Here is a 26466-nt window from a genome sequence, read left to right as displayed (position 1 = left end):
ACACTGAGACCATAGGGACCTTCCTAGAGTACAAATCTTAGCGTATCATTCCTCTGCTAACATCACTTAATCAGGACTCTAACTGTTCTCAGGATAAAGTCCAAACTTTGTATAGGCTGACAAGGGCCTTCATGATGGCGACCACATTCACCTCTTAGCATAATCTGCCCTATCCTTGAACACCAGACTGAATGCTCTGGGTTTGCATTTTTCTGTCCCCTCTGCTGAGCATACCCTTGCCATCACCCCTACTGTCTCCTAGATCTATTTCTTTTGGCTAAGACATGACCTCTGCTGGAAAGCTTTTCCTGCCTTCTCAAGACTGTGTAAGTTACCTCTCCTATATGCTCCCATGGACTGCTTGGCACTTCCCATGTTGTACCATTTAACACGCTGAATTGCAATCGCAGGCTTATTCATCAGTTTTCTCTGATGAACTGTAAATGCCTTCAAGAAGAGACATGTCTTGCTCATTATATCCCCAATGACCACTTCATTCTAGACACTGAATAAACATTTGAAGGATAAATGAATGTAGTTACCTTAAAGATTTGTTTCTCAGTTTCCTGAGTCTACATTCTGAACAAGGAGAATCTCATTAGCCCAGCTGGGTCCGTTTCTATCCCTGGACCAATGAGCTGAGTTATAGAAGTGAGGAGACGATGGAATTTCTTAGAAAGGACTGTGGGGGTGAAAGCAATGGCAGCATGCTTACTAGAGTTATCTAATATCCTTCACTGAAACAAAAATGGGAAGTACCTTTATTTTAAAAATCATACATTGCATAATTTTCACATACAGCTTCCTCCCATTAGTTCATTATAAAGAAGTGAAACTATATTTTCATTATAACACATATAATAAATATGATATAGTCACTTCTTACTCAATATTAGTCACTCCCTCATCCATCCATCCATTCATAAATATTACTAAGAGCCAAGTGTGGGCTAAGCTCTGTGCTAGGTACTGGTTAGATAGTGGAAAGTAAAACAAAATCCTTGTTCTCATGGTGTTTACTTAAAAAAATAAAGATACAACTATATAATTGTCAATTATGAAATTTACTATGAAAGAAAACAATAAGGTAATATGAGAAAATAAGGGGGGGGATGTGACTCAAATATGAGGGTCAAGGAAGTCTTCTCAGGAAAAAAATTACATTTAAGCCTGGACCTGGCTTCTTTGGGGAGAATGACGGAGGGGGCTAAGTTGAGGGAGGTAAGGAGAGCAAAGAGAGAATTGGAGATCTCAAGGAATTATTAGGACAGTCTTGGCAAACAACTAGAGTGGTGGCGATTGTAATGAAAAGACGTTCATGGATTCAGGACGTTTTTGGAGATGAAACTGTTTGCACTTCTGATAAGTTGGATGTAGGGGAGAATCAGAGGTAGATGGCAAGAATAACAGTTGGTGTAGAGGTTAAGCACATGGACTCTGATGCCAGATCATCTGAGTTTAAATTCCCGTTCCACTATTAGTAACTGTGTGACTTTGGGCAAATTACCAAACCTCTCTGTGCCTTGGTTTCCTGATCTACAAAGTGGATGATAATAATAGTAGCTACCTTACAGATTTGTTAAAAATGTTACACAGGTTGTTATACGTAAAACACTTCAGACACTGCTGGCATATTAGTAGGCTTTCTTACAAACTAAGAAAGAAGTACATTTTCAGGTCTCTGACTTTAGCATTGGAGTAATGCAGGTGATATTTGTTGAGATGGGAAAGACCAGCAGAGGAAGAGATTTGGGCAGAGTGAAGGTCAGAGTTCAGCTTTAGATACAAGTTTGAGATTGCTGCAGACTTTTTGGACATCTTTGGGTAGGCATCTGAGTTCAGAAGAGTTGCCTGGGCTCAGATGTCAGTCTGCCAGACTTCGAAAACAGGCAGTATTGAACGATCAGGGAATGCAAAATACAAACAAGGGCAAGTCTGTACAGTGGGTGTGCAAAGTGAGTGAAGTATAATAAGGCTAAGGACTGAGCCATGGCACTTCTTAAAGCTGATTAGAGAAGAAGCCAACAAATGATTTACGTGCAGTGCTCTCATACATGTGCATTAGACCATTAGATATGTAAGGGAAACTGAAACAAAGGCCCTCCCTTCTATTTCTATTTTAATGGAGCCTAAACATCTAATTCTCTGGTTAGTCTTGTTAGGTTGATTTTGTGGCTTTTTCTATTACTCATTGGAGCCTTGTCATTTAAAGAGTTAAAGTATGGGGTATGTAGAGAGTTAGGTGGTTTTGGTGGCTGGATTTTCAATTGTGAGGACAGACAGAACATAGTTAAACTTGAACCAGATGATGAAATATCTCATAAACTGTGTTACGGAGCTTAGATTTGGTAACAACAAGGAGCCATTGAACGATATTAATCATTTTGCGTTTTACAAAGATCACTCTTGAACAAAGTGGAGAATGGTTTGTGAAGGAACAAAAGCAGAAGCTGGGAGACCAATGGTATATTAGCAGTGACCCAGGATAGAAAAGGCCATCAGGGAAGAAGGGACCTTCATATTTGAATGAAGACCACAGTCAGGAACAGATGAAACTAGGCTACTAAGTAGAGAGAGAGGGCAAGAAGGAAGCTGACGCCAAGGCTCCTGGTTTATTTCCAGACCAGTCTGTGCCTTTAAACACTATATATTCCCTAATACGTACTTATGCTTCACACAGCTTTCGCCATGTTTTCTGTAGTGATAACCCTTTAATTTTCAAATATGTTTACTTCCTGCCCCTGATGAATGCACACTGTCATTAAGTAGCTCAAATAGAAAATAAACATGCAGATTTACTTCATTTGGGCTCAGTTCTCTGGCCCCAGGCCTGGGTAGAGGACATAAATTCTATTACCTAAACCACAGAAGCTGAAATCCTCCAGACAAAGAAGGGAATACACTAGTGATTGACTTGCTCTCTGCATCATTTGGCTCAGCTAAATATAAAAGTGTTAATATGCTAGACCTTCTTCACAAAAGAAAATAATTTAGCTTGTCATTATGAGAAAAAGCCCATGTTTCAAATAGCAATATTTTTGCAATAAATAAAAAATCCCTTGATAAATCCTGTTAACACATTGGATTTCTGTTAATGGGGAAATTTTTCTAATGACCTAGCCCCACACTGCTGGCTGCATGCTGACTTGATTTGCCGCTATACATAAATCTACATAAATGTTAGGTCAGTGCAAAAGTAATTGCGGTTTTGGCAATTATTTTTAACCTTTTAAACTGCAATTACTTTTGCACCAACCTAATAAATGAGTTACTGCCTCCTTCCTGACTGGGAGCTTAAGGATCCAGGGGAAGGCATTTTTACTTATAGATAATCTTTCTCAGCTCTGTCATGATGTTTACACTATTGTTTTCATCCTTCTTTTCATCTCGCACTTCCCAATTCCTCTCCTCCTAGTCTCTCATGAACATATTCCTATCCAGAACTCCATTAAAACTGCTCATCAGGGTCACCGATGCCCTCCATTTTGCTAAAGCCAATGGTCAAGTCTCATCCCTGACTTCCATGACCCATCAGCTGTATCCACCGCAGTCAGTCACTCCCTCTTCCTTGTCATACATTCTTCACGTGGCTTCAAGGACATCACATTCTTTTGAATTTTCTCTTACCCCTTTGGTGTCAGCCTTCCTTGCAGCCTTTCTCCCTGATCTCCTAGTGTTCAAAATGTCCCTGGGCTCAGTTCTTAGTTCTCTTCTTCATGATGACTTCAACCCTTGATGGTCTTATTCAGTCTCACGGTTTTATATAACATCTTTATCCTCATGGCTCTTCAATGCGTATCTCCAAAATTTTATCTCCTGAACCCCAGACATGATCATATTTACCCAAGTGTTTACTCAACATCACCACTTGGATGTTTGAGATACCACAAACTCAAAACTCAACATGTCAAAAACAGAACTCCTAATCTCCCCTCAAAGAGCCTTTGCTGTCTCCGTTGATGGCAACTTGATCCATCCAGGGCTCGTGTCAAAAATCTTGAAGTCATCCTTGACGTCTCTCTTTCTCTCACGGCCTGCATCTCACTAGTCAAGAAGTCTGTTGATACTCCCTGCAGAATACATCTAGAATCCAACCTCTTCTTACCACTTCTACTGCTACCATCCTAATCCAGCTGAGCCAGCACCATCTCTTAGCTCGGGGACTACAGTATAGTTGATGTCACAACTTGTCTTCCTGTTCGTACCCTATTCTCAGCACCATAGCTCAAGTAATCCTTTTGAAACGTAATCAGTGACATCACCTCTTTACTCAAAACCTTGAAATGGCTCAAAGTAAAAGCCAAAGACTCAGAAATGCCTGTAAGTTCTTACCTGGTCTGCTCCTCGCCCTTAGCTCACTGAGTTCATCTCTTTTACTCTCTTGCTTGCTCACTCTGTTCCAGAGACCCTGGCCTCCTTGCTGTTTCTCAAACATGCCAAAAGAGCCCTACTTTGGGACTGTTGCTTCCCCTGGACCCTATGCCTAGAATGCTTTGTCAGATATCTGCAAGGCCAACGCAACTCTTCTTTGAAATCTTTGTTCAAATGTCATCTTCACTATGAGACTTGTCCTGCTATATTTAATACAGTCATTTGCTCCCAACCCCAGCACTCCTAGCCTCCTCATCCTGATTTACTTTTTTCTTTTCACACAATGTGTCCACTTTCTACTATATTATATAATTTTCTTATTCATTAGGTTCCTTGGAACTCAGAACAATGCCTAGACCATAGGAGGCACTCAGCAAATACTTGTTGAATAAGTGAATGAAATTTTTAGCCACAAGAGGCTCCTGTTACAAGGCAAATATTATTGGGGACAGATAACACATTTAGCTTCAAGCTTCCAATCTGAGCCGGTAACATATCTTATAAGCTAGAACTGGAACTATAAGTGAAATGCCTTTGACATCTCTCCTTTCCAGATCACTTCTTCAATGTATTCTTTGCACTGGTGTTCTGGTCTTCTCCTCAGGATGGGCAATGGGTACAGTAATATCACTTGCTGAGGATTTGTCCTCTCTAGAATAATTTGGTACTCTACCTCCTCATCTCCATGGGGTCCTCAGTGTGACCCAGTTCCTCAAGTCCTTACAAGTGAAAAAAACATGAATAGTGGCTCCACTAAAAAAAAGCTGGAGATTCCTAAATTAGGCCAATACAAATCTGTTCAGGTATTGACATCTACAGGACATACAAATGATCACTAGACTTTTATAGTAAGAGAGAAGGATAAGGGATAGTAGGAAACCCAAGCAAAGGGCTTGGATAGGGGTTCTGTGTTACTAGAGGTTAACATGAGGGGTCTGGAAGAGAGGTAGAGGTGGCATGATGGAAGGAACGGACCACCTCAGGGGGCAGCCATTATGAAACACACATCTTATTTTGGCTTGAGCTGGACTCCTGTGCTAACTTGGCGATGGTTTTGTGGGGTCCACATTGTGCTGCTGGGATAGCATGGAGGAAGCTGCTCTAAGAATTCTTGGAAACACCCACTGAATGAAAAATGCCCATGTAAAAATATGGCAAATGTTCTTTCCTACTAGAGCTTTTCTGGAGATTCCAGGCCACTTCCACAATGCTGTCTAAACTGGTAATACTAGCAACCATTTGGATCAACTAGAGCAGTGGTGTCCAAACTTTTTTCAACGTTTTTTACCAAGGGTAAAATATACAAACAGCCAGGCCACTCACTCAAAGTGAAGTACGTATTGCCTCACCTGGTTTATTTAAGTAAACTAAATATTTTTGGAATTTGCTGTGGGCCAATAAAAAATGGATTGCAGGCCGCAGTTGGCCCGTGGGCCGCAGTTTGGACACCCCTGTACTAGAGGGAGACTGAACTTTTCTTACATTAAGTACTGGCTCTTGAGCATAATTCATCCTCAAAAGCTTTATTTTCTTACACAGAACTGAATTGCTTAACCTTGGTCAAAAGAAACCAACACAGAAAGTACCAAATCATAGTAGTGGGCACTCAGTAGGCATTCAACAACCATTAGTTCCTGCCTCTTACCTCTCTTGTTCTCTATTACCCCCCCAAATTTCCTGTGAGATGACTATTTTCCATGTTTGTCTCTTTCATGGCATATCTGTATTTCTTTGTATTTGGCCCCAGATGTCAAACTGGCTTGCAATAATCCATGCTGAATCATTTGATTTCCTGTCCATGTTCCTAACCTTTCCAGCTCATCTTGTATCACTTCTCATTCATTCCTGCTGTTTACAATACCTCTCAATTTAAAGCCATCTGCAAACCTCATTAATGACTCCTCTCCCCGCAAATTACTCCTCTCTGACTCCTCTCCCCACAAATTACAGGATATGTTGAATAAAACAAGACCTAGCATCAATTCTCTTCCTTCCATTCAAGGCACCACAGATCCAGGTTCCTTTATTAACATTTTTAATATGATTGTATTATTATTATACATTTGTTCTGAGTTTTGGCAAATATAATATGTGAAAATCAGGATTAATCACTTTTTAGAATTATTATTCACTTTATAAAACTTTAATTCCTTTAGCTAGCCACCTTTCCTTAGTGTATTTACTCTTCAGCTTACAAAGAAAAAAAGTCCACTTTCCAAGGATAGTTATAGCCTTGAATACAGGTATCTAACGTCCGTTAATGGGTCCCGTGCCAACTCACTGACTGTTTGGCAACTTCAGTCTGGAAGAAATTGTTTCTTTGTAGAGTTTTGAGAATAAAACTTAAATTCTTCTATTTTAATAATAAGCTTCTGAGGAACCTACCACTTTTCTCACTGCTGATTCATTAGATCTTGGCTTCAACTTTTCTCACACCTTTTCCTGATATACTCAAAATGTTTTCAAATCCTATGTCTTCTTCCAACCTCACAAACTTTTTGAACCCTTTCTATGTTCCAAGCACTGTGCTAGGTGCGGGGATACAATGAAGAGTCTTCCTCGTCTAGGAGCTCTTAATCCAGGGAAGAACATGCAGGGAAATAATACTGTTGGCACCCGCCATATTCTTGATCTGCAGGGTGTTGTCCCAGTTAGACCATGTGGGAGCCCCATCTTACAGCTGAGAAAACAGGGTTTCAGAGAGGAATACATGAAGCTGCTGGGGCTACAATAATACAGGCTCTCCTACACAGGGCTACAGGGAATATAACATAGTGCAATCTTCCTGAAAAACAATTTAATAATATGTAACAAGGACCATGATAAGAGGAGCTTATCTTAATGTCCATCACAAAGGAATGAAGTAAACAATGCCATATTTATACAATGAAGTTACACATAGCCTTTAAAAATCATATAGCATATATGATCACCTACAAGATTTTCTGAACACTAAGCATATTATAGAAAAAGCATATTATAGAATAGCACATAGTATAGGATTATAATGTAGGATTGTGCATGTGTATGAGTGTATTGAAAATAAAAGACTGGAAAAATAGATACCAGTATGTTAACAGAGGTTATTCATAAGCGGTAGAATGGGGCCTTTTGTAATGGTATCTCTAAATTTTAATAATTAAAAGAAATAACCTGGGCTGGCCCGGTGGCTCAGGCGGTTGGAGCTCTGTTCTCCTAACTCCTGAAGCCTGCCGGTTCGATTCCCGGCACATGGGCCGGTATACATGGGCCAGTAGGCTCTCAATCACAAGGTTGCTGGTTCAACTCCTCGACTCCCACAAGGGATGGTGGACTGTGCCCCCTGCAAATAAGATTGAACATGGCACCTTGAGCTGAGCTGCCGCTGAGCTCCCAGATGGCTCAGTTGGTTGGAGTGTGGGCTCTCAACCACAAGGTTGCCAGTTCGATTCCTCGAGTCCCGAAAGGGATGGTGGGCTGAGCCCCCTGCAACTAGAACAGCAACTGGGCCTGGAGCTGAGCTGCACCCTCCACAACTAAGATTGAAAGGACAACAACTTGAAGCTGAACGGCACCCTCCACAACTAAGATTGAAAGGACAACAACTTGACTTGGAAGAAAGTCCTGGAAGTACACACTGTTCCCCAATAAAGTCCTGTTCCCTCTCCCCAATAAAATCTTTAAAAAACAATAATAATAACCCAAACACACCAGTTAATTCCACTGCATTGCAACAAACAGTAATGCAGACTAAAAATCAAGTAATTTGCTCAAAATCACCAATTTGGTATCTTATGTTAAACCTGGCTTTCTATCTCTAACATCAACTGTCTTTCTACATCCCATTTTTCATCCTCCATAGCCCCAATTACAAAGTGTGATCAAACAATACAGTGAATATTTTAATTTTAAAAAATGCATTATAGTAAAAGACACATTGCCATTAATCCCCCTCAAAATATTTCCCTCACTTCAAACATACTTACCCATTTCTTGCCACTTTCTGAAGCAGTTCTGGAAGTCCTCTTTCGTAAGTGTCTTCATGGGTTGTTGTGGCTGCCTCGATGTCCTGAGTCATTTTAACTTTGGCGAAGAGTCAGAAGTCTCACGGTGCCAGATAGGGTGAATAAGGTGGATGAGGACACACCGTAATGTTTTTATTTGACAGAAATTGCCCTATACCAGAAGTGAGGTGTGACATGGAGCGTTGTCATGATGGAGGATGATTTACGACACACTTTAAAACACACCTCTCAACCGTAGCTCACACCTGAATGACTGCACCGAACAAGTTGAAACTTGTCACACACAGTTGCTAAGGTTCGACGTGCCGCTTCCCAGATCCCCACCTTTCCGTTGCATGGCACCTGGCAGCAGCATTCACTGCATTTTGTGATCACAACAGAAAGTCTCCATGTCACTCATCACTTCTCACATCGCAATTTCTGTCCAATAAAAACATTACAGTGTCCTCATCCACCTTAATCACTGGATCTGACACTGTGCAACTTTTGGCTCTTCCCCAGTATCAAAATGACTCAGGACATCGAGGCAGCCACGACAGTGCAACTAAAGACACTCATGAAAGAGGCGATCCAGAACCGCTTCAGAAAGTGGCAAGAACGATAAGTGTGTTTGAAGTGTGGGGGAATATTTTGAGGTGGGTTAATGGCAATGTGTCTTTTACTGTAATACATTTTTAAAATTTAAACATTCACCGTAGTTTTTGATCACACCTCATATGCCACATCTAGGGTTCCTTTCTCTTTGGTTCTTTTTCCTCTTAATTCCTATGTATACTACACTCCTTCCCATCTTTTTCTGAACCATTTTAGCAGTAAGTAGTCACCCAGTGAATTCGATGTTATAGGTAATACAAAATATAAATCCTTTTCACTAGATGAAAAAGGCAACTTTTCCCCCCTCATGGAAAAACTGGGACAACACATATCAGAATAGGCACAATCTGACAGTCTTCAAATAAGTCACTTTCTTCTTGCATTTAAAATAAAACTGAAATCTGGCCTTAACTGTGGTATTTGGAAAGTGTCATGCTTTCTTCTCCAAAAAAGATGTCTCAACTTTTTCAAAACATAAATTCTTAAAAGAACCACCTTCCCCAAACTAGGATGTGAGGACCCAATCCTTAATTGTATTCATAAATGTTAACATTTTCCTATTCTTTCCACTCGCTTACTCAAAAAGTAAGATAAATATAATCGCCTCTCTCCCACTTGGAAAAGTACAACTTTTGGAGACTTGCGTTGGCTGTCTGAGAAACTAGAAATGTCTTTGACGATGCACAGCCATATTCCTTTCTTAATCACACATGTCGAGAGCATTCCAGGAGGCTGACTAATGTACCCGGGAAAATGGACCAGAGTTTCTCATTCTTTCTCCTGAAGCTCTCCAGTCAGTCAGATCAAGAAGGGACTAGTTTCTCTTTTGCTCTCCAATTAGGAACTTAATTACAGGCTGATCTTGAGTAAGACAGATCCTTGCATTTCCCCACCACCATTTCCTTCTTGTGCTTGTATACACTTGTCTCAAACATATGGGCAGCACTCAGTGATCTCACTGGTTCCCTTTATCTCAATCTTTCTCCTATGGAGATTCCCTTAGGACAAGATCCCAAAAGGCAAAACTTACAGCTGCTATTGGCTGAAAAGGGAAAGAGCAGTTTATGTTGTAGCCTACCCAGCCACTGAAAGATATCATATTAAATAGCAATTCAGGAGTTTCTGACCACCCGAAACAGTCCCAGAGCAAAGTCAAGCCTCTGAGCTGAGCAAGTAAGAACCAAAATGAAGTTCTTTGTTGTATGGTTCTCAGCTTTGTGACTCCAAATAGTTGTCTTTCCTCAAAAGAATTCCATTATTCTATAAGACCAACTATTCTTTCCTGCTCTCTTGCCAAAGGTGGATGATTATTATAAACCACCTCAGTCTACCCAAGGATCTTTCATCTAGAACCCAAAGTGCATATGCTATTAAGATTTGTGTTCTCGGGACAGAAGTATTGACAAAGATGTAGCTGGCTTCTCACATGAGAGAAATACTTACATATCTGAATAGCTCGACTTGGAAGATCAATGCATTTTACTACATGTAAATTATACCTCAATTTAAAAAAATTAATTCTAACAGATACTCATCCTCTCAGGGAACCTGCCCTTACTTTTCTAACAGCTCTAACGGGGTTCTCTACCCATATATTCTACCCCATAAAAAAAATAAAAAGCAAAAATCGTATCTTCCCCTCCTTAAAATTGCATTATTTTTCTCAGTCTATGTCTTCCATTCAATTACATGGAACATGGCTGGACTGTCTTGAGGTGCAAAAGGAAAAATTTTAAAAAACTTATATAGAGTGAAAGGGATGAGATAATTATAGCCCTGAAAAGTTGTGTGAGCTAAGGTCATACACATACGGTGGCCTAGGGAGCAGGCCTCTAACCTCCATTAGCATGGGGTGCAAAGAGCACGTGATCTCAATGCAACATAGAAAAAATGGACATATCTAGCTAGCTCAGTCCCAACACTGAAGAACTATTTTCAACCACTCCAAAATTCTTCTCAATGAAAATATTCACCTCAAAGAATAAATAACATCAATTCAGGTTTAATAAACATTCAGGCAATTTGAGATTTTATTGCGAAAATAGCTATTTTGACATTATCTCCAGTTTCTCATTTATTAGAATAAATTCTTTACACATTGATCTTCACCCTTCTGGGTATTTATACATAGTCTCTGAGTAAAATGTATTCACACTAGGCAAGGCTGGAATATTGAAATTATGATCACCGTTGCTTATTTTAAGATTGTTTATAACAAAACTACAGTATTTATACACTAGAACAGATGTTTAAAATGTTTACCATTCAAAGACAGGCTTGGTGGAACAAAGCCAATACGTGTACACATATATTTCTTATTTATCTTCTTTGCTGTCTGTCATTCAGAAGGCTCAAATTACATTACAAATACCTCAAATTTTCACTTCAAGATGAACAGAAAAATGGAAAGACATCATTTTCTATTTTACGTAAAGTCAAAAGAGAAATAAGAGTCATCTTTCTGCAATTAACATAAAAGCTTGAGTATACCCTTCCTTCTCCAAGAAATCAAGATGATAGCAATGCAAGAGAAGTAGCCAGCAGACCAAAGAAAGAATGGCCAGCACAACCTTCTCTACAGTGCATGACTGGCTGAGCACTGATGCAAACCCTGGCAAGTCATTTTTCTTGATTTCCAAGGATCTGGGATATGTAAACTAAATGATTAAAAGGCATTTCTCTAAATTTGCATGAGGAAAACTTAAGAATCAGAACAAAGGTCCAACTGTTTTTCACGTGGCTAGATGTTCATGATTACAACACAACTCAAAACCCGAAACCAAGCTTTCTATCAAATGTGTGTCCAAAGTGTGTCCAAATATGAAACTGTATACACTGCAGAAAACAAACAAAAGCATCTCATGCTTGATTAGTGATCTGATTTGATACGTTGAAATGAAATCAAACATACTTAGTCCCCTGAAATTTGGAGGCTAGTGAGTTTTAAAATTTGGGGGATATAGAAACTACTGTGAATTTAATGAAAACTGTAAACCCACATCCTAGAAAATGTACACACAAACATACAATCTTTACTTAGACCTCGTTTTCAGTAATAGAATAGAATTTGAAGGTATGAACCTTCCTTTGCTTTGTCACTGAAGCAACTGCAAACTGTCTATGATACTGTGTGTGTGTGTGTGTGTGTGTGTATCTATATATATATATCTATATATATAAAATAATCAGTTTCTATATGACTTCAGTGCTGTAAATACTCAGCACCTTTTTGGCACTTCTAAAACACAGCCAAAAACAGTTTGGAAAATTGTTGTGTAATTCCAAGTTGGTTCCCCCTTTGTTCCCTAGAGTCCTAAGAACGGGTTAGTTATCTGAAACCACTAGTTCACACCCCTGGTACAGCTGTTTCAAGCTGACTCTAGGGAAAGGCGCTGGACTGACCAGGGGCCTCACATGTGCCTAACTAAGCAACCTAGCAAACCAGCAGCCACCCACCGCTCTCTCCACTCCGTGGGCTGTTAGTCCTGAGCTGTCTCTTCCCATTGTAACCACCCACTAGAAGGGCACCAAACAGGAAACCTTTGCAATGAGCACAAACACTCTAAGCAAAACACTCTAAGGCATTTCCCTATGTGTATTTCTCAGAACACAAATCTCACAAGACACGTACTTTACAAAAAAATCCACATGAAAATAAATTAGGGAAATAGTGTATAAAATACAGGTCCATCTTGGAAACTCAAACCATACAACAGCATATCAAAGGTTCTGAAAAGTCTATAGTAACTTAACTTTGTCTAACCCAGCATTTCCCAAATTTATTTGACCCTCTACACACTTACCAATGATCTAGTCTGCCAAAATAGTCCTTCAGGAACTGTTTCTCCAAGGAACTAAAAGATGGTTTTTTTTAAAAATCTTACTGTATAATTTCAAAATAATAATGAGGATACAAAAATACTTATTTTCCTGTATTTTTTAAATGAAGAAATGACTTTGCTTTGCTGTGAATATTTTTGTATCACAAAAAAAAATCCCCTCTCTATTTACAAACATCCAACTCAAAGACACCCTTTCTTATGTCACTGTTCACAAATGTTACTTCTCAGCTGTCGTGATTGGCCTTTTCATCTGGCACAAATAATCGCTGTATATTTTGATTCTGAGAATACCTCTCCACCTCAATCACAATAGTTTGAAGTCGAAGGCTGGTAACCTAAGCTCCTAATAAACACTACATCCCAACAAGAGTTTTGGGCTAAATTATTTTGCAAACCCTTAAAAAAAAGAAATCCATCTTTACAGCTCTGTGAAAATCAGCATTTTGAAGATCTACTGAAACTTCAATTAAACCTTTGAGGATAATAGGATTGCTCGCCTTTTGTTCATGTCACTAACAACAAATTTCTTAATAATCTGCTTAAGAAACATGAAAACACTGAAAAGGGAATGTGAATTCCAAGAGCTGAACAAGAAAAGGCAAAAGAGAATTGTCACGCCAACAACATATACAAAAGACGATCACCACAATCCAAATTATACTCTGTGGCTGTGCTCAGAGTATATAAATAACCAAAGCAAGACAAAGACAATTACTAATTCCCTGTGAGCTTAAAACAAAAAGCACGCAGACATGCTGCACCTTGTTCATTAAAGCGTGGTCCTAGTGAACAGCTTGTCACACTGTGCAGTTAGAGGTAACACATGCAAAGCAAATAAGGACTACCACATGGAGACACAGAACTTTTAAAAAATATTTTATCCACAAAAGTAAACCCAGTACCATAGAAAGAAAAAGATATAAGTACAAACATAAAATCATAGAATTTTTATATCCTAGGAAAAAGGAGTTCTTGATTTTAGGTTGTTTTTTCTTTTCTGGTAAGGCAAAACAGATCTTCAGATAATCACTGGCTATAAACCTGAGTTGTTTTTTTTCTTTAAAGTCAAGAATGAAATAAATTATTTAATTTATATTATGTATTCAGCTGGAACTGAATAGAGATACCATCTTTGGAGCAGTACATTTTAAATCATAGTTTATGTAGATAATGATAAAGTACTCTATTGAATTTACTTATAAGACCCTTTTAAAATAACTATAGATTCACAAGTTGCAAAAACAGTACAGAGAAATCCTGTGTATCCATCATTCAGCTTTTTGTCTTTACATTTAAGCATTTATATTTTAGTTTTAAAGGGTTAAAATTTTTGACAGTTTAGGAAACACTGTCATAAAATCTAACGGACCTGGTGAATGTATAGTCTTGGAAGAGGCTCTAAGAAAACATACTACTGACTTTAAACTTTTATCACATAAAGCTACGTTTAAAAAAATTGGTTTTCTGAGATACTGTTTCCAATTTTTGCCTCTTTTGATGTCGTCTTTTCCATTTTTGCAGACTTCTGAAAATTATAACTTAGCTCTGATTGAAATAAACTTCTCCACTCCTTCATGTTAATATATCTAGCAATATTAAATAGAAATTACAAATGGAAATCAAAAGGCTTTTGATTTAATGTATAATCTCTAATCCTCTAGTATCCCCCAAAATAATACAAACATACCTAAGTTGAAATTTGATTTGCTTGTCCATGCCAACTTTGGTAGGGGGGCAGGGGGGAAACTTCATGAAGGAATGACTATCCTCATTGTTTTTTAGTTTTAATGTTAAGAGAATGGTAGTCTTATGGATGACTGATGACAGTTGATGGAGGATCTTTAGCATATGGGAATTATCTGACCAATTTTCTAACCTTATACCACCAAAAGATATAAATACAAACATAGTCCCTTTTATATTATCCTCCACCAGCACCTCCAAAAGAAAGTAGCTCACAGCATTTTGTTTAAGACTGTAGACATTTATCTCAGCAAAGTCAAACTTTATCCAAAGCTTACCCTGACAGGCTGATCACAAGCTCTCTACCCAGTCTGGGAAGCTGTTCCTTTCCCAAAACTTCCTATATGAGCAGCACATCTCTGGAGTGGTTAGTGCTTGGTTACAGCTTCCTAGCATTTCATTGGGTTATACCAAAAAGTGCAACCAAATAAACCAACATACAAATTGTCACTTATCTAAATCCCATTTTGCATCATAGGAAAGGTAATCTACAAGCATCATGTCCTATATAGTACAAGGCTAAAGGCAGTTCAGAGCAGGAATGACCAAAAGGAAATAAATCATATTTACAGTCATCTTTTCTACTAAAAAAGGACATATAATTGTTACTCTAAAATGACGTCTTTTTTATTAAATTTTCAACACATGAAACACTGCAGTATGCTTATCAGCTGAAGTTTGTGTTGTAGGAACATGATCGCCCACATTCTTATAAAAATTTAAACACATTTTTCTTCTTCATGGACATTGTAGTTTTATTGGCAGAAAAATTTACATAACCCAATACAGTGGTACCTCAGTTTTCGAACGTAGTCCACGAGTTCTGAAACGTTCAAAAACAGCTGACAGCTAGGCCTCAGGATTTTGCACTCAGCGGAAGCCGAATGACATGTTTGACTTCTGAGTCGTGTTCAAAACCCGAAGCATTTACTTCCGGGTTTAAAGCATTCATAAACCAAATTGTCGTCAAGGGAGACGTTCGAAAACCGCAACTTGGAGTTAAATTTACTATTCAATTTTAGAATCTGTTAGGGTTGGTATTGCTACTATTTCTTCTATAAATTTTTTATTCTTCCAAAACTAATTTTAATTGTCCCGTTTTACTTGTTTGACAATTTTAAGCCACATCAGATGCTCTTTGGAAATTTTAATATTATACAAATCATAATTGAAGATGACTAACCCTGACTAATGCATAAACAGATGTCTGATTAATGTGCTAACCAACCTTCTCCAATATACATCAATCATAGAGGACAATAAAGTCCTCTGGTCATGATTTTCAATACAGAATATTCATACAGACTTCAGATTGCTGGACCCTCACAGAAGATTAACACATGACACGCGCACACACTCTCCCACCTGTTGCAGAAGTAACATGCAACTCATTCCTTTCCCTAAATGCATCTAAACAGGTAAAGGCAACATTCTGAAGACTACCTTGTTTCTCACTTAATTAAAACTCTCAAGAAAAATATTTACAAGGACTTAAAGACTTCTGTATAAATAGCTACCTAAATACAGAACAAATTGAGAGGATGGAGGTCAAACACAGCTGAGCTCCACTCAGCTCAAATTAGACGAATCTCCTGGCTACAAAGCTGTTTTCTTAACGTGGGTTTCTGCAGGACATGATAAGATTTGCTGAGCACCATAGTAATCTTTTAAGACACTAATCAAAAACATGGTCTTATATTTTAAAAACCCCAGAAGTGGTTTTAGGATAACAGAAGCACCTAAGCCACTGAAATAAGCAAGATTCCATTATAAAATTACTTGCACAGCAAATTCTTGAACAGTTCAGCAACCAATAAATAGAAAAGTCTTAAAAATGTACTGCTATTTCCAATTATTCCATTGGATCCTTCAACTGTAGTTAAACTACATAAAAATAATTAGTTGTCATAAAGCTTTTGACTACATGACATACTTCCTATGAAAGAGCACTGGTCTAAGCCAAGTATGGTGAACTTGGACCAGGCGCACAGTAGGTACTTCTATTACTCTGGTGGTGGGCTCCTCCTGAGTAATGTCTAAGAATTGGACAAGTTTCAATAAGACTTTCCAGTCTGGTATAACGATGACCCACACATTCAGTTCTCCTGAAATCAATCCAAGAAAGAGATGACTAAAAATATACTATAAATACATAGGTCTAAAGCTGCCACATTTGCCCAATAAACTAAAAGAGCCCTTACTAACCTATACTGAACACACCAGCAAATACTAATGTTATACTGAAGTGCATATAGTCAGATAAATATTATATATAAACAACTTTAATATTTATGTATGGTACTAACCCCCCAAAAGATGAGACTTGTGAAAGCATAATTAAAAAGCACATTCCTCATCGCTTTTTAAAGTTAAATAGAGGCTTTTCTATTGAAGTAAATAGAACATTAGAATATTAGAATAATATGTTTTTCATGTCTAAAATAGGCTTCAGATTTCTAAATAGAAGAAAAAGGCCTCAGCCAAAGAGCCACAGATTGGATATTCAGACTGGTCTAAGAAAACTAAATAAATTAGCTTGAATAAATTAAGAGTGCACGTTCAGAACAGAATTGCAGCTTTTGGTCAGCAACATATGAACCAAGGCAAAAATCTGCCAAGGTTAAGGCAGGGTATATATATATATATATATATATATATATATATATATACACACATATATATGTATATATATATGTATATATATATATACATACACAGTACAGTGAGTTGTGTTTTTTCCCCAAGTTCATTTAGCATTCACTTTCATGGTATTTAAAGTGCATTGCCAAGCTAAAATACAAGCTTCCTAATTTTAAAAAAAATAGATGTCTTAGAAAGTTTCTTTTGTCTTAGAGTCTTCTTTAGACCTATTAATGGCATTTTCTTTTTGCCTCCACTTAGTGTAAGAGATTACTGCAACAATCATATGACTTTGGACACAAAGCAGGTCGCCTATCAGGGTGATAGCCGTTGTAAGGAATCGCTTTCTTCTTCTGCTGGAGTCAATTTAAGTGTCGGCAGTTTCCGAGGAGGAAGTTGAGGGCTCTGGCGAAGATTGTCATCCATCTGTAGAAAGTACAAAAGGCACATCTGACTAATGGATGTAGCACCATTTATGTGGACTGTGGCCTCCCCATTGAAACAACAGCCTAGAACCATATGTTTCTAGGACAGCAAGTGAAACCTTTTCCTTGCAAATAATCTCTCAAGAGTTCTAAATGTCATACCTCAAATACCAGCTGACTCAGTGGATGTAGAAAAGCAATGTGGCTCATCCTTGATGCCTTTACAAAATTACAGTAATTCCACAAAATGAATACTCTACTGAACTTAACCACTTCATGACTTGGTTTAAGACGTCTTCTTTTTTTTTTTAATTAAATTTATTGGGGTGACAATTGTTAGTAAATTTACATAGATTTCAGGTGTACAATTCTGTATTACATCATCTATAAATCCCATTGTCTGTTCACCACCCAGAGTCAGTTCTCCTTCCATCACCATATATTTGACCCCCTTCCCCTCATCACCCACCCCCCACCCCCTTACCCTCTGGTAACCACTAAATTATTGTCTGTGTCTATGAGTTTTTCTTTCTCATTTGTTTGTCTTGTTCTTTTTGGTTTATATACCACATATCAGTGAAATCATAGGGTTCTCTACTTTGTCTGTCTGACTTATTTCACTTAGCATTATACTCTCAAGATCCATCCATGTTAAGACGTCTTCTAATAGAAAATATTTCTGTTACACTAAGCTCCACGGTTACCAAAGTATGTTTACATACAATATCTCATTTGATCTTCCCAACACCATTGTGAAGGAAAAAAAGCAGTTACAATCATTCCCTATTTTACAAATTAGCAAAATGAAGTTCAGAAAGGTTCAGGAATTTGCATTTAGTTGCAAAGCTAGTATCACAGCTGAAATTTGAACTCAAGTCTTATTCCAACACTTGTTCTTTCAACTGTATACCTCATTGCCTCAATGAAAATGACCTGTACTCCACTCAAAAAGATCAGCTTTTTTAGACTCAGAGTATTTAGACCAAGGGAAGCTAGGAAAGTAGAAAGAAGGATAAATTCTTTAGACCTAATTCAGAGGCATTCCAAATACTGGATCAGATCTAAGTCTGCTCTAGAGAAATTAATATGGCGCACATTGAGAAACCAGGAGTTTCAGTCTTACCCTAAGGAGCACATTAGCATCCCTGGGAAACACTGGGACAGGATGATTCTTCAGAACCGAGTCAGACCTTAGAAAACTATTATACCTTTAACCAGAGCACCCCACAGAGGGCAAGATTCAGGTCCTGCCGTTGAGCTCACTATCAGTTTAACTTCGTAAGAGACTTGAAAGCAGCTACCATCAAAGACTCAAAACCAACAGAATCCAGCATCTTATTAACACCTAGACAGGCAGGGTTTTTTTTTAGAATTTTGAATATGTGCAGAGCAAAATGCTCCCTTATCGTCTCAACATGCTCTTATAAAACATAAAGGAAATGTTTCAGCAGAGGTACCAGGATTTGTAGGAAAGAAAAGATTAACATTTAATCTGCCAATGAAAAAAAAGTATTTCCAGTGAACTATTTGAATCAACTGTGTTAAGATGCCTTTTTTTCTTGCAAAAACTAAGTTCCTCAAACCTAACTTGCTTTTCTTAAACTCCAGATTTTCTATCCAAATAGTGAACAGTAGTAGCCATTAGAATTTGTTGCTCTAATGTCTTATAGCAGTGAGCCATACTGAAGAGCAGGTATGAAGGGTTGGGGGAATGCTGATATAGGGTCAGAAAACTTTCACATATTGATGATGACCCAAGAAGAAGTGTACAAAGTAGGGACAGAGCCACTTGGTTTCACTTTTGCATATGTAGGTATTTCATGGTTCTCTTTACATGCTTGTCCTGAGTTTGTCATATATAGGAAATGGAAACTATACCGGATAACCTTCATCTAGCAGCTCAGTTGTCTAAAATAGTCTGAATAATCTTTCCATCATCCACACTTAACACTCAATATAGTTCCTCTTGTGAGATTTACTGGATTGGGCAAAGAATTAAGAAAAACTGGCTTTAATTCAGCTTACCCAAACTTTAACAATGAACTCTTATCATTTTACTCACTTCCCAGGTTCTAGCAACACATGAAGTACAATAAAAAGAAATCGAACAGTCATTCCAGAGAGTGGCAGTTATAACCTGGCTACTAGGACTACTAGTAATGGATACATAATCTCATTCATGAGTTAGATAGTTGACTAATTGCAAAGCCAAGCTGGAGTCCAATTTCTAGGGTTCAAATTCCCTCTCTAATTCTTGTCATCTGCATGACCTCAGCCAGGTGACATACGCTATTCTCAAAACTTCAGGATCTTCATCTGTAAAATGGGGATGGTAGAAGCCATGCACTCACAGAGGTGTGGTGAAGATTAATGAGACAACTCATATAAAGCTCATCAACACACTGCCAGTTACTGCCAACCAGTGTTATTTGGCCACATTGCCCCATTAGTTTATGAAAGGATGCAGTATTATTCATTTGTATAAGTAAAAAAGCAAGTTTACCAGACACTTGGGGGAAAAATGAGTAACTGCCTTGTATTTTTCCAATTAGAATCACCCTTGAAATTTCCATTGTTGGCTCTCTCCCCTACCTAGTTCTTCAATCTCTCTCTCACCAAATGACCACCCCCACCGAAGGGCAAAATATCCACATTGAGAAAAGAAACTGTAGACATTTAGAACAGAGAAGAACAGGAAAGAGAAAATATAAAACATTTCATGTGGAAGAAAGAAAAAGATATTACAATGAGAAAGAAAGAAAAAGATATTAACAAGGGCAAGCACAGATGCTTCCAATCTCACGAAATGGTAACCTTCAGAGACAGAAGCAGACAAGCAAGCAAGAAGTGTTTTGTCATTTGGTTGTTTTTGTTTTTTTTTAAGGACAGGCTTTTGGGTCTCCAAACTTGAAAAATACTAATTGTGTAGTAAAAGTAAACCCAATATTATCAGAACGATCCCCAAAGCAATCAGGCCACTTCTGGCTTCAAAATAAATTATATTGTACAACTTTAGTAAATATATACTTAAACAGCTTTCTGAAAAAATAAACTCTTAAAAAAAAAAGAAAATGACTAAGAGGGTAAAGTTAATTCATAACCCAAACTACAGTATTGATTACAGAAAGGAAACTACTGAATTACTATAAAATAATGATTGAAGTAAACTTGACCTTTTCAATCAAATTGGATTCCTTATTTACAAGTTGTGTGAGTTTCTGCAGATTTGCATCTACAATTTCTTGTCCAGCAGGAGAGATTCCTAAGAAGCCAGAAACAGAAATCAGAAAGACAGGAAATTTTGAAAGCTTTTAAAGCTGTTTAGACTGAAAGAATTTTGAATCCATCCACCCTCCCAAGTGTCCCGCCTTCCAAACAGAAAGCACAGAGAAAACCATCCTGGGTTCAAAGGCACATTTAAGATGGATAGTAATGCTCCAAAACCAACCCATAAACAAAAGGACTGAATCTGCCCACAGAGTAGACACTGGGGCCAAGTGTGCTGCCGCTAGCCAAGGTAATTAGGAAAAGAGCAGAGCAGGCCTCGTTTTCTTCTCAAATTCAAGTTGTACCTTTTCCCCACCTATTCCAAATAGGTCTTAGTTACAACTATCTGGATAGCTTTCTAAGGTATTGAACTCCCAAACAGCTATCCACCAGGCATCCTAAGTATTTGGAGGAACTTGAAAAAATACAGATTCCTGGGTCTAGCCCTAAGAAATTCTAATTTCGTAAAACTGGTATAAGACCCAAGATTTTGTATTTGTCCTGTAGACAGGTTTGCCAACCACCGCTCCAAAGTAACAAGGTTGACAGTTACTTGATTTCATGACTCCCAAACTATTAACTTATCCCTATATACAAAACACTTAACCAACCATAAAAAATAAATTGACCCTCAGCCAACTATCCTTATAACTCCTGTTTCTCTCTTTTCATTAAAGTTTTTGGGGTGACACAGGTTAATAAAATTATATAGGTTGGAAGTGTACAATTCTGTAACACATCCTCTGTATATCATATTGTGTGTTCATCACCCAAAGTTAAATCTCCTTCCATCACCATATATTTGACCCCCTTTACTCTTTTCTACCTCTCCCCCTCCCCCTTTCCCTCTGATAACCACTAAACTGTTGTCTGTGTCTGTAACTCCTGTTTCTTAAAAGGATAATTTCTGCCAACTCTCCCAAACAAATTTAGCATCCCAATCAATTAAGCACAGGCCTCACACTCGCAAGCAAGCAAAGACTGGTATCCTAAGCAACAGGTGCCCTCTGTTTACTATACCTCCAGTCTGATGCAATCAGTTTTCATGTAGTGGAATCATGGGGGTGTACCTCACCAAACTCAATCTGCTACTGATTTCTGTTCACGCAGGAAAATGCTAGAAGCAACATTTAAAGTAATTGCCCATTTGCATTAGGATAAATGCTCTCTTAATAAATACCTCAATAAATACCTGTGATTTAATCTTTTAGAAGAAAATGACCCACTTCAAAGGGGCAATATATAAAGAAGAAAAAGAGCAAGAAACGTGTAAAATCCAGAATAGACAAAAAGCAAGTATCTACTTCTCTATTTAAATAAGAAAAAACATGGGAATAAAAATAAAGTTGCAAAAATGCAATTTTTTGGAAGTGCTCTAAACCAGCATTTAAAGACAATACACAAACTTTTTAAATAAGTCATGAATTTTGCTTATACGTCCTTAGGAGAATATGCAAATACTTGATACAAACAAAGATTATTAAAGAGGAGCCAGCTTACCTCCAAGACTAAGCCTAAAATAACTGTTTAAGATGTCATCACAAAAGCGACACAGGTTGGAGAGCTGCTTCAAATGTTCTTGTAACTGAACTTTAGGAAAGCGTACTTTATAAAGAGGTGCAAGAAAACCAAACACATAGGCATCCAAAGTAGAAGGCCTAAAAATAAATTCATGATTTTTTAAAAAGCACATAAGAAAATTGGGATTACATTAAAATTTTTTTTTTTCTCTCAAATACATTTGTCAGTTCTGAAGTATATAGTCTTTTAAAAGGTTTAGTACCCATTTTAGCTTATAAAAATGATGAATCTAGGATTTTACTCAGTAGTTTTTTTTTTAATACTCTAACCATTTGTTTTATTTCAAAGAAAATTCAGTTGTAAATCAAAGATTCAGTTTAACTCACAGGTGTTATATAAGGACTGGAGACAGGGTGGGAATAGTCTTAGATATTTTAAAATTACATATGCAGCATATTAAGTCAATGTTAGGGTACCACCAACAGAGAGTTGCCAATAGTAAAAGTCCATTACATATGTTTTTCAGTGAAAAACTCATTTGGGGGAGGGGGACGACCAGGAGACTTGTTTTAAATAACTGCTCCTTGAATCTGTGCACACGAAACACCAAAATGATTTTTAAGGGAATGCACTCACGTATCTCCAAAGAAAAACTGAGATGTTCCCAATCTGTTTGACAGAAGATTTAGGCACTCCTTGGCATCTCTATATATCTAATAAGGATGAAATTACATGTCAGAGGTAGGAAAGAGGCTCTAGAACTCCTTTTTACGCAGCCGTCTATAGATAAGTTCATCTCTGCCATCTCTCGTCCCTCCTCAGGGGGGCCCTGGCTCTGAAAATAACCATGACGATACCTGTGCTTCCACTTCTCGGAGATGGTAGAGGGGAGGCTGTCCTCTGGTCAGGAGAATCCTAGTCAGTGCTCCCTTAGACATTCTTCCAGGTAGGATCAAACTCAAGGGGAAAGGAATTCGTGAAGCAAACCATGGCTTTGTCACAGTAAAGTAATTTTCACTCTCAACCCAGAAAGTGTGAAGCTGCAAAAGGAGGGACAAAACACTACAAGGATGTTCTTTTATTAAAAGAAAGATCACTCAATCGATGTGAAAGTTTTTCATATCTTTGTATGAAGTGACTTCATATAAACTTTCCAGTTAGGATGACTCAAGGATAAAAACAAGATTTTAAATATGAGTTTTGTTGATCGCTATATCCCAGGTACCCAGGACAAGGCCTAGCACATAGTAGGTGCTCAATAAATAATTACTGAATGAAGGGATTGCAGTTCGCCCAATTCTATACATGGAGCAACGAACTCCATCTTCCACAAAGAATTTTTATTTTTATTTCCAAAATAACATCATCTTTCACTTTGTTGTTTCACATACTAGTGGAATGTCTTAACAAAATCCAGTTTCACAGTAACATGCAAGAATCAAGGTTAATACATAAATGAAATGTCCTCTTTAAGCCATTTTCATTATTTTTCTTCTAAATAGACTAAGTACATTTTTAGTAGGTCACTAAAATACTGTAATATTCACCAATGCTCACCACTGCAGGAAGAAGCTTCTCTTCTAGGAGAGCAATGTAAGCCAGAGTATCTGCCCCTTGTTTTGCTGAGAGTTCATAATCAGCATTATATTTCTATTAAAATATATAAAGCCAAAAGTCAAGAGCATCCCAAAACAGTGAAGCTAAATAAATTAGCACTCTTAATTATTCTTCCTCAAAAATGGCAAACGTGATATTAAAAGGAAGAAAGAGAAACACAAACTTAGTGACAAATGCTGCTTAATGCAAATAAAGTTCTTAGCACAGCTTCACAGCTTCAAGGTCAGTAAGTGTTATGATTTTTTTTATTCACTATTATTTCAGTAATTGTTAATGACTTAGTTTAGTGTATGTCATATAGTATAACTGAATAAATTGAAGCTACTATTTTTATTAACAATAAGGAAAAAGTTCTAATTCGTTGCATTTTCCTCATGAAAAAAGAAAGAAAACCTTCCCATTTAGAAAAGTTCTAAATTTTGTTGACATAGTATTTTTTTAAAAGTACTGGCAAAAGCAATGATAACTTTCGCACTTACATAAATCTTTACATGTTTAAACATTTTGGATACATTATAAAAATCTTTACAGTGTGCAAACATTTTGGATACATTATTTCATGAAACATTTAATTGTAACTATGAGTTAAGTGGTTTTAAAAAATAAAATAGTTGCTAGTTGGTGGGACCTCAGATGTCATACCCAGCACAAAAAGGGTAGCAACTATGTGACTAAACTGACAATCATCTCAGTAAGTGTTAGAAAAGATGGCTAAATTTAATCTACTTACATCTAAACTTCAACAAAATCCAAGCAAAATGCATGAGAATATAAATTATTCCTCACTTTATGACTGAAACCACAGTACAACTCATGATATAGAGCAGTAATTCGCAAGTCTATTTTTATACCAAACCCCTACTGAGTTGGCAAAAAAGGATTTTTAAAAATCCCAAAAGTTTACAATGTATTTTTTTTTTTTAAGTAACATGCTGGAATCAACAATCTAGTTATTCAAAAGGAACCACCCACCTGTTTTCTTAAAAAGTTTAGTATATTTGCTGGTTGAGAAACAATGTTGTTTTCAGTTGTCAAAATTGGTACATCTCCTATAATCAGAAAACAGTTTATATACAAGGAAACATTTCGATTTCCTCTGAAGAGATTCCAATACCCTAAGAACTATGCCAATTGCACATTTGGAGGGGAAAAAATGAGTAAACTCCTCTTCGTTTTTTGCAATTTAACAAAGAGCAGTCCTAGAGAACATTTTCATCTCTCATAATTTCCAATGATTTGGCCTGTACTTTGAAGTATTACTCAGAATGATCAAACCATAAGCAAGAAGGAAGCCAAGGTCATGGTAAAAAGAAACTAAAATCCCAAGGTACTCCATGGCTATATGCCTCAGAGCTTTAAAAGGGTTGGAGGGAGGCGCTTAAACAGGGCAGAAGGGCTGTTTAAAGTTTACACTTTACCTCTTGAACCTCTCCAGGTGTTATCTATGACATTGACTTTCAAGGGTGCACCAGAAAATTTGGCGTAAGCCTGAAACAGAGTTTGCAATAAAACATCTTAGATCGAGTACGTAATGCAAATCTGCTGAGCTGCTTTACTTCACAGACCGGTTCCCCAAGGCAAGGATGCCTGACCAAGGGGCCGCGTCCCTTCCCCAATCTCTAGCTGAAGGAGTGTGCGCGCCCACTACCTGGCTTTTGGGAACCTTGTTCCCCAAAGGATCCAGGGTTTGCAGAGCGGGGCGCGCACGCCCCCTGCTTTGTGCTTTCACTCCAATGCTCAGATGGCTTTGCAAGGCTGAGAATAACATGGAGCCAAGAGAAGAAGCCATAGGTCTCCCGCCAGGTCTCGCTGGAGTCACAGGCCAGGTTGTAACTCATTCGTTGACTGCAGGGAGCAGCTCCCGGCCCGCCTTGGCCCGGCAGCGCCGCGGGGAATGGCTGCGAGCCGCGGGTACCCGACCTAGGCAGCCTGTCGCATCTGGCCCCGCCCCTTGTTTCCCGCGCCCTGGCCCGCGAGGCGGCCTCACCATTACCACCAAGGACTCGCTGTGTACCGATGGAAGCCCCCAGCCGCCTCCCCAGCAACTAAGCTCCAAGGGGGCCGCCATCTTTCCGGGGCCGACCTTTGCTATCCCGGAAGTACTTTTGCCGCCCAATTTCCGGCACGTGGAAAAGAGAGGCGGGGCTAGAGGAGGGAAGGGTGCCTTGGGACACTGGAGAGATGCAGAAAAGATCCTCTGGTGGATTGAAAGCACGCTTAGAATCAGCTTGACCTCGGGGTTGAGAGTCCTGGGCCTTCCGTCAGACCCACCACTTCTCAAATATTTATTGGATGTCTAATGTATCCCAAACTCTTTGAACATTACTACCCTGGGCCTAAACTAACCTGTCTGTAAAATAGGTACGACAGGTTATTACAAGATTGTTATGACTGTTTAAATTATGACATGGGGGGAAAGAACTTTGCATACAGTGGGCACTT

At 38.2% G+C, this 26466-nt stretch overlaps 2 protein-coding genes across 4 annotated transcripts in view; one reads left to right on the top strand and one right to left on the bottom strand.

Annotated features, from left to right (window-relative positions):
- Positions 1 to 26466, top strand: part of THBS4 (thrombospondin 4) — a 182018-nt gene that overhangs the window by 70906 nt on the left and 84646 nt on the right. The window lies entirely within an intron of this gene.
- On the bottom strand, positions 10973 to 26108 carry MTX3 (metaxin 3). 3 transcript variants are annotated; one of them, XM_081053432.1, is made up of 9 exons: positions 26012 to 26108; positions 25443 to 25512; positions 24997 to 25073; positions 23965 to 24057; positions 23265 to 23447; positions 23044 to 23120; positions 22387 to 22544; positions 20793 to 20881; positions 10973 to 17620 (listed from the first exon to the last, which is right to left on the bottom strand). In XM_081053432.1, exons 1-9 carry the CDS (start codon positions 26090 to 26092, stop codon positions 17510 to 17512), a joined length of 939 nt encoding a protein of 312 aa, XP_080909558.1. In that variant the 5' UTR covers positions 26093 to 26108; the 3' UTR covers positions 10973 to 17509. The 3 variants fall into 3 exon arrangements, with proteins under 3 accessions (XP_080909558.1, XP_080909557.1, XP_080909559.1); XM_081053431.1 differs by lacking the exon at positions 26012 to 26108 and adding an exon at positions 25673 to 25967; XM_081053433.1 differs by lacking the exons at positions 20793 to 20881; positions 26012 to 26108 and adding an exon at positions 25673 to 25967 and having other exon boundaries at positions 17499 to 17620.

This window comes from Rhinolophus hipposideros (assembly GCF_964194185.1).
Source record: "Rhinolophus hipposideros genome assembly, chromosome: 7".
Lineage (NCBI taxonomy): Eukaryota > Metazoa > Chordata > Mammalia > Chiroptera > Rhinolophidae > Rhinolophus > Rhinolophus hipposideros.
The sequence above is the reverse complement of the archived record's forward strand: the minus strand, read 5'-3'. Positions and strand labels throughout refer to the sequence as shown.

What these genes read in the sequence shown, in the direction of transcription:
- MTX3 (XM_081053431.1), bottom strand. Translation starts at nt 25,813, where the DNA reads ATGGCTTCTTCTCTTGGCTCCATGTTATTCTCAGCCTTGCAAAGCCAT. An exon ending in AGAAGCTTCTTCCTGCAGTG is followed by an intron (nt 23,448 to 23,964) that starts GTGAGCATTGGT and finishes CTCCTTTTGCAG; the next exon opens with CTTCACACTTTCTGGGTTGA. An exon ending in AATCCAATTTGATTGAAAAG is followed by an intron (nt 17,621 to 20,792) that starts GTCAAGTTTACT and finishes TACTTTCTACAG; the next exon opens with ATGGATGACAATCTTCGCCA.